At 47.8% G+C, this 8613-nt stretch overlaps 1 protein-coding gene across 1 annotated transcript; it reads left to right on the top strand.

Annotated features, from left to right (window-relative positions):
• Positions 1 to 1523: 1523 nt before the first annotated feature.
• LOC105824388 (HLA class II histocompatibility antigen, DM beta chain) lies at positions 1524 to 8403 on the top strand. Its single transcript, XM_012661815.1, has 6 exons — positions 1524 to 1851; positions 3850 to 4131; positions 5385 to 5669; positions 7355 to 7474; positions 7634 to 7669; positions 8042 to 8403. Exons 1-6 carry the CDS (start codon positions 1797 to 1799, stop codon positions 8056 to 8058), a joined length of 795 nt encoding a protein of 264 aa, XP_012517269.1. The 5' UTR covers positions 1524 to 1796; the 3' UTR covers positions 8059 to 8403.
• Positions 8404 to 8613: the final 210 nt, after the last annotated feature.

An 8613-nucleotide genomic window follows, 5' to 3' on the forward strand; every position in this document is an offset into this window, starting at 1 on the left:
GGGGAGAGCTTTGGTTAATCTCAATTATTAAATAGTTACATAAAACAAGTCTTTCGTTTCTGATATTGATTTTTGTATTTATTTTTTGTACATGCATTTTTTCCCTTTCTTTTTTCTTCATAAATATCAGATTCTGCTGGGGTCACAGACTTTGGGGGAGGGCAGGTAAGTGTGGTGTCAAGGGGTTCCCTCCTCATCCTTTTTTGTTTAAATCAAATCCAATAGCTTTCAGAAACTAAGGTGAGAAGAGGCAGCCCTGAAGCCTATTGAGGAGCAGAGGGAAGTCAATTTAGGGTTTTAAGTTAGTGAAAGAAAAGTTAGTGTGTGGTTCACAGGGGGATGGAAGAATAAATTGCCATTTAAAATTTGTCTTTTCCAGAGGAAAAAAAGTTGGGAAGCTTTTTTTTTTTTTTTTTTGAGACAGAGTCTCACTGTGTTGCCCGGGCTAGAGTGCTGTGGCGTCATCCTAGCTCACAGCAACCTCAAACTCCTGGACTAAAGCGATCCTACTGCCTCAGCCTCCCGAGTAGCTGGGACTACAGGCATGCGCCACCATGCCCGGCTAATTTTTTCTATATATTTTTAGTTGTTCAATTAATTTCTTTCTATTTTTAGTAGAGACGGGGTCTCGCTCTTGCTCAGGCTGGTCTTGAACTCCTGAGCTCAAACAATCCGCCCGCCTCGGCCTCCCAGAGTGCTAGGATTACAGGCATGAGCCACCGCGCCCGGCCTCTATCTCATTTTTCTAGTGGCTTCATAATGCAGGAACCTGCCCTGGGACGGAGGGGACCATAGGGGAAACACACAGGGGAGTTTAGAGCTCGGGGGAAGGCAGGTGAACTGTCACTGGCCCATCACCAGCTATTTTTCAAGGGGTTTAAGTGGAGTTGCCCTGTGGTCTACACCCTGAGATCGCTCACAGCGTAGGAGGATATGGTTTCCTGGCTCCAGAAAGCAGCTATTATAGCTGAGGAGGAAATGAAGCTTGACTGGCTAGAACAGAAGCAGCAGTGGGGGCTCGTGGAGGGACTTCCGGGCTGCTGTGCCTGATCTCTATGGTGGAACTGCCTCCCTCATTCTGCAGACCTGCCTGAGACCAGGTGACTCTGTACTGTCTGTGTCTCCTTCCTTCTCAGCAGCCCGGCCTCTGCCACCTGCCCCAGAAGGGCTCTGTGTCCTCCCATCTCCTGGGTGGCAGGACAGACCAAGGGTTTATATAATGTCTTCTTAGGTAACCTCCTTTGAAAGAACAAGAGAGGTTATCTAGTCCTAGTCCTTTTTGGGCGTGGAGAGGGCATTGAGAGGAAAAAGTTAAACCAGTGGGTAGTCCAGGCTGCGTACATTTTGGGAATATTGGGATTATTCCCTCCACTGATCTAGGGGAATCCACCTACAGACTGGTTGTTCTGCAGAAAAATAATTGAGAAAGAGACCAGGAGTCCTGTTGTCCAAGCCTGGGGCAGGATGAGGTTTACCTAGTAACTGATGATGCCAGGCTGAGGCACTTGGCGATTTGTCTCTACATCTGTCCCCGCCTACCTGGCCAATCTGACGACGCTCAGTTTGGGACACGGGACTCTGATGAGCTGGTAGGAACAAATCTAGTGTCTGGGGGCTGAGTAGCACCAAATCATCGATCCAGTGGGGATATAGGAGCCGGGGCAATACCATATTCAGCTTAGTGTCTGGAGATCATCTACCCAGGCTGGGGCTTCTGGGACAGGCGAAGACCCAAGGCCCCTGGAAGAGTCGGTCCAGGGGACTGAATTCCCAGTGGCGTCTTCACAGAACAGAGCATGACCACACTCCTGCCACTGCTGCTGGGCCTCAGCCTGGGCTGCACAGGAGCAGGTAAGGACATTCCTTCCTGGGACCCTCCCTTCCTTTTGCTCCTGTTTTGGGGTAAGGCTGTTCAGTTTTGTTATTGGATTTGGATGCCCCAGACTAGTTTGTCTCCCAACAGCACGTTGTACTCTACCTTTGTAGCAATTTTAATAGTAATTAGCTGTATAATTATTTGTGTGATATAGATCCCCTGCTGGAATACAGGCAAGGACAACGTCCAGCTCGTTCATGACTGCATCCCCGGCTCCTGGCACAGTGGCTGGCACACAGCAAGTGCTTCATAAATTTGTGTGGAGTGAATGTTTAATAATATTCCCAGCACAGAACAAGACTGACTCTTTCCTTTGACCCTTTTTCTCTCTCAATAATTTGCCCCACTGAAGGTCTGGGTTCTGGGTAAATTGTCACATGTAAACGTGCAAATAATCCCGTCCCTGCACCTAGTGTCACATAAAGAGGAAACCAGGTCTATAAACGTCTCTGCTACTACCATCTACTCCCTTAAATTGGGCTCTCAGAGACTCCAGTGTGTGAGCTTGGTCAGCAGATGCTGCCGGAGTTGGAAATAATCTGTCAGACTAACTGGATGTAACCAAGGCTGGGGTTCCCTCTGAATATAGGAAAAACTAATTGTTTTTTGTTCTATATGCTCATGCTTAACACTTCCTTGACCAGATGTGTGGGGTTTTTCCCCCATATCCACCAATTCTCCTATAGTGGCTGGGTATCCTGCAATTCAATTCAGTTCTGACGCTGACTGGAGTTAACACAGACCCCACAGGTGAAGGGCTCAGTTTCACAAGACTGCCCCCACTCCGGACACCAACCACAAGTAGTCAGTCCCCAGGTTATCCACAGCTTCTGTTCCACTTGGCTACAACTCAGAGGTTCCTACAACCCCCTCTTTGGGTTTGATAATTTGCTAGAGCAGCTCATCGAACCCAGGAAAACAGTTTACTTACTATTGCCCATTCATCACAAAGGAAGTTTTAGTTTATTTTAATTTGCAGATAATAAGTGTACATATTTGTGGGGTAGATAGTGATGTTTTGATACATATAATGTATGGCGATCAGATCAGGGTAATTAGCATATCCATCATCTCAAACATTTACCATTTCTTTGTGTTGGGAACATGCAATATCCTTCTAGCTATTTGAAACTATGTAATATACTGTTGTGAACTATAGTCATCCTACAGCGGTATGGAACACTAGAACTTATTGCTCCTATCTAGCTGTAATTTTGTATCCTTTAACAAAGAATATTTTAAAGCAGCAGTCCCCAACCTTTACGGCACCAGGGACTGGTTTCACGGAAGACAATTTTTCCACGGATGGGGTGGGGGTGGGGGTGTGGCAGAGCTCTGCGGCCCAGGCCCTAACAGGCTGCGGACCGGTTGGGGACTGCAGTTTTAAAGGATACAAATGAACAGCCAGATGAAGTACATAGGGCGAGGTCTGGAAGAGTCTCCATTGTAGGAGCTTCTGTCCCTATGGAGTTGGGGTACTCCACTCTCCTGGCACGTGGCTGTGTTCACCAACTGAGAAGGTCTCCAAATCCCACAGTTCAGTGATTTTCATGGAGGCTTCATCACATAGGTGTGATCCGTTATTAATTCAATCTCCAGTAATCTCTCCCCTACCTGAGGCTAGGGAATGGGACTAAAATTTCCAGGCTCCTAATCATGGCTTGGTCTTTCTGGTGACCAGCCCTCATCCCGGAGCCCACTAAGAGTCACCTCATTAGAACAAAAGTCACTCCTATTATGCAGGAAATTCCAAGGGATTAGGAGGTCTGCATCAGGAACCAGGGTCAAAGACCAAATATGAGAACAAAAACAAAAGATGCACATAGCATCCCTATCACTCAGGAAATTACAGGGTTTTAGGAGCTCCTAAATATAGACATATCTATTTTATGTATGTATGTATATATGTATTTATCTATTTATGTCACACCAGCAAAGGACACTGACCTGCTCTCCCTTCCTTGGCTCCCTAGGTGGCTTTGTGGCCCATGTGGAAAGCACCTGTCTGTTGGACGATGATGGGTCTGCAAAGGATTTCACATATTGCATCTCCTTCAACAAGGATCTGCTGACCTGCTGGGATGAACAAGAGGAGAAAATGGCCCCCTGTGAATTTGGGGTGCTGAAAGACTTGGCCAGTTACCTGTCAGAATACCTCAACGAGCAAGGCGCCCTGCTCCAGCGCTTGCGCAGTGGGCGCCAGGACTGTGCCACGCACACCCGGCCCTTCTGGGGGTCACTGACCCACAGGACACGTGAGGAGGGAGGGGTGCAGACGGGCATTAGGAAGCACACTTAGGAGAGAGGAGGCCAGGGAGGAATCCTCAGCAGGCCAAGGGGTTGAGATTTGGGCAGGAAAGAAGAGAAGACGTGTGGACCTGGAATGTAGAAAGAGGGAGGGTTGAACCTCAAGGGGAACAAGGTGGTTGACAGGGTGGGACAGGAGTGAAGAAGGGGAGGTGATGCTTGAGCCATGAGGAGCCACTGGGGGAGAGCGTGTAGAGGCCAGGGCATCTCAGAATGCAGGCGTGAGTTCAACCAGGACTGTGTCAGAGCAACCAGCATAGCTTTCCCCGGCGTGTTCGTGCCTCTTCAGCCCCGATTGTCATATTCTGGATCTGGGCTGGACCCAGGCACGGGAATGTTGGCAGTATCAGGGGATTAGGGTTCTCTCTCGCCCTTACTCACTTGCACTGAGAATGGCTTGAGGATTAAGTAGACTTGAAGATCTCCCTAAGACAGAGTAGTGTGTCTCAAGACGTGGTTTCTGAGCCACGTTCCTCAGAATTGCCTGGAGGAGGTGCCTGTTAAAAATGCAAGCCCCGGTACCACTCCAGATCCATTGAATGAAAGTATCTGGGGAGGAAGGCTAGGGAATCTGCATTTTAACATAACTTCTTGGATTTTAATTTAAGATTTTGTTTGAAAAATACCAAGGTAAAGGCAAGCAGGAAGGCTACCGAGGAGAATAAACTAGTAAATCTGGCAGTATTAACCATCTCATTTTTTGGACTACGTTAATTCCAAATTCAAGAGAGTTAGTCCTGAGTTAGGCTTGTTTCCTTAAATTATGTGAAGAGAAAAGGCTTTATTTAGCAAATTAATTTGTTAAACAAGATTTGGGGGAAAAATATTTTTCTACCTTTTCAAATCACAATTTACAACTCTGGATCACTCTTAGTTTCTGTGCTTTCAAGCTTATGTACTTGAAATAAATACAACTTCTGAAACAGCTTATAGTTCAGACCTGGCTTTTATTATGCTAATTGTGATCAAACATAATTTTGGAGGAGGGGAGGAAGAAGGGGCATTGAAGGAAGGAGAGAGAAGAAAGAGGGAACCAGGAGTGAATTCTAACTCCTCACTTTCAAACGGCAGCACCGCAGGAGGGCGGGGGAGGGGAGTGGGTCAGCAAAACCTATGAAGAGTTGAAATGGGAAGGAAACCAGGTTGGAGAAGAAGCCAGAATGTCACCCTCCTTTCTGAACAAGTTTTTTCTCCTATGCAGGGCCACCAACTGTGCAAGTAGCCCAAACCACTCCTTTTAACACGAGGGAGCCCGTGATGCTGGCCTGCTACGTGTGGGGCTTCTATCCAGCCGATGTGACCATCACGTGGTGGAAGAATGGGCAGCCTGTCACCCCCCACAACAGTGCCCAGAAGACTTCCCAGCCCAATGGAGACTGGACATATCAGACCCTGTCCCATTTAGCTCTAACCCCCTCTTACGGGGACACCTACACCTGTGTAGTGGAGCACATTGGGGCTCCTGAGCCCATCCTTCAGGACTGGAGTACGTGTATGGCAAGTAGGAGGAAGTAGGGTAAAGCAGGGGGAGTGAGATGTGGACAGATACATGGTACATGTTAGAGAGGGAGGTGCTGAAACAGGGAGTGAGTCTGGAGGAACCTACGGAGCGTTGAGGACCAGAAATGGGGCAATAGGATAAAGGAATGGAAATAATTAGTCACTGTTATTGTTGCTATCGTGGTGTGGTTGATGTTGCTGTGTTTGTGTTTGGGGTGGGAAGGGAGAGCGATTGTCCTGAAAAGAGGATGTAGGCTGGGCGAGGTGGCTCATGATTGTAGTCTTAGCACTTTGGGAGGCCAAGGCAGGAGATCGCTTGAGGCCAGGAGTTCGAGATCAGCCTGAGCAAGAGCAAGACCTCATCTCTATAAAAACTAAAAAAAAGTCAGCCAAATGTGGGTGTGAGCACCTGTAGTCCCAGCTACTTGGGAGGCTGAGGCAGTGGGATCCCTTGAGCCCAGGAATTTGAGGCTGTGGAGAGCTGTGATCATGTCACTGCACTCTAGCCTGGGCGACACAGTGAGACTCTGTCTCTAAAAAAAAAAAAAAAAGATGTAGATTTGGTAACCATATTTTCAGAACCCCGAATTGTAATACACTTTTCTAGGCTCCTTATATTTCAACTCTTCTGGTGTTCTGGTGTCATGTCAGGAATGGGAGTTGAAGAAACGGTGACGGTTGAAGAGGAAGGGGGACTTTTCTCAGTGTGGGGGCAGCGCTGCATTTGGGATGCCCTATCAAGCATAAGGGACAGTAAAGCCACAGCTGGTAGACACTCTTGTGTGCGCATGCTTGGGGCCTAATGGATAAAGAATTGGTTACCGCTGTTTGAACCCAGGATTGGGAGTAGTTAAAGGTAATGAGAGAAGTTGCACACAGATTTTGGGATTTTTGGCAAAGAAAAGAGAAAGAAATGAAGAAGAGGAAGGGTCAGAGAACAGGATACCAGACCGGCTGCTGAGATTGGGCCTCCCCTTGTGGAGAGTGCTGTATCTTGCTGGGCAGCTGGGAGGGACATGAGGATAGAGAAGAGAGTGGAATTCCATGTTCACTTGAGCTCTCCCGGGAAAGTCTCCTGACAGGGTGCACAAGAACTTTTCCTTGGTTTTAGAGTGTTCATTTTGTCATGGGAAAAGAATCTGTGGGACATGATTCAGAAGAGGACCAGCTCCAGGAAGTGTGGGGGCTGTGGGGTGGGATGGAGACAAGCTCTGAAAGGACACATGGGAAATCCACATGTAGAAGACACACAAGTACTAGGATAACTCACAGAATGAAGCCACTGGCGGTTAGGAAAGGTGGACAGATTTTAATAGGAAACTGCTCAACTGGACCAAGTAAGGGAGCAAACACTGTCACCATGGGGGCAATGGAGAGGGGAGTGAGGAACCCTTCATCCTGGAGAGGGTGCCCTTGGGGTGAAGGAAGGAAAGAGGATGTCTTGAGAGGCCCCAGTGTATTAGAGAGGACCTGGAAGCTGGGGTGCTACATCTGGGGAGACGGGTTCCCCAGGCTTGCTCTAGGAGTAGAGGTTTGAGAAGGGCCACTTCCTTGAGAGTGGGTGGTGTGAGCTAGATCCTTGGAGCTGGGATAAAGGACTTCTGAACCTGCTGGGAGGAGGTTGCGATAAATTCAGTTTGATTGGTTCTAGTAAGTTTCTGTTTTTTGCAGCACCTGCGCTGTCCCCCATGCAGACAGTGAAGGTTTCTGTGTCTGCAGTGACTCTGGGCCTGGGCCTCATCATCTTCTCTCTTGGCTTGATCAGCTGGAGGAAGGCTGCCTCCTCCTCTAGTGAGTGACCCATCTGAACTCCCATCCCCGCTCCTGCTCCCAGTCTCCACTTACGTGCTGTTTGTGATTGACGCTCTCATTCCTACCCCAGTTGCTGTGAATAATGCTGGATACTTTTATCTACAAAGATTGGTCTAATCAAGTGTTTTTCTCTCTTAGGCTACATTCCTCTCCCTGGGTCCAATTATCCAGAAGGTAACACCTCTGTTGATCTGTTTGCCTACTGGTCCTTTGGTGGGGGTGCCAGTTAGAGTGGGTCAATGTTGGGTTCAGCTAATGACGCTTGTAGTAGGGATGCGCTTCCACATTGGATGAGCATTGAGCCAAGGACACGATTTAAGCTGCCAGTGATATGATTAGGAGTAGGAACGAGGAGAGCACACATCCTTGTCTTCTACCCAGTAGTGTGTCTATGGGGAGGAAGCTGAAGGTGGCTCCTTTGTATTAGTCGTTGGTGACCTAGAATTTCCAGTATCACTGTATTAAGGGCTGTGACATGGGATGGTTACAAATGATGGGGTCAAGTTGTGTTGAAGCCTCATTATCCCCTTTTTATATCTTCTTCAGGACGGCACATTACCTAGAGGCAGAATCCTACGATTTCCACTCTGAGTGAGAAGGAGATGCAAAGTCTCACTGATGCTACCATGCCTCCCCAACATCTTCAACCCCCCCACATTTTCTTGGATTCTGTGGTTTCTCCATCCTTCTCTGAATTTCCCAGTCCCCCTATATAAACCTTAGCAACTTGGGGAACTCATTCCTGGGAATATTCTGTAACCAAATTATTGTCCAAGGGTATATTTCTGGGGAGAATATAATTTGGGGAAGGGAATTAAAGGCCCTCCTGGGGGCCTCACTGTGCCACAGAGGATAGTGAGTCACTGGTGATCATTTCTAAGAAATAAACTCTGGTGGAAATGAGTGTTTTTCGATGTCTTTTTCCTGGGGCCCTGGGAAAGGAATATGGGCAGAGAAGGAGCAGAGATTGATTCTCTCCTACTTGAGTGGAGGGGTCAGTGCCTCCTCCCATTTTCCTGTCTAGACAAGACAGAATTTGGGGCAGTTTTCTGATTTATAATTCTTAAGAAGAAATTAAACTGTGGTCAGAAGGAGTCACAGAGTAAGGGAGAGGAAGG

Source organism: Propithecus coquereli, unplaced genomic scaffold (genome assembly GCF_000956105.1).
Source record: "Propithecus coquereli isolate 6110/MARCELLA unplaced genomic scaffold, Pcoq_1.0 Scaffold734, whole genome shotgun sequence".
Lineage (NCBI taxonomy): Eukaryota > Metazoa > Chordata > Mammalia > Primates > Indriidae > Propithecus > Propithecus coquereli.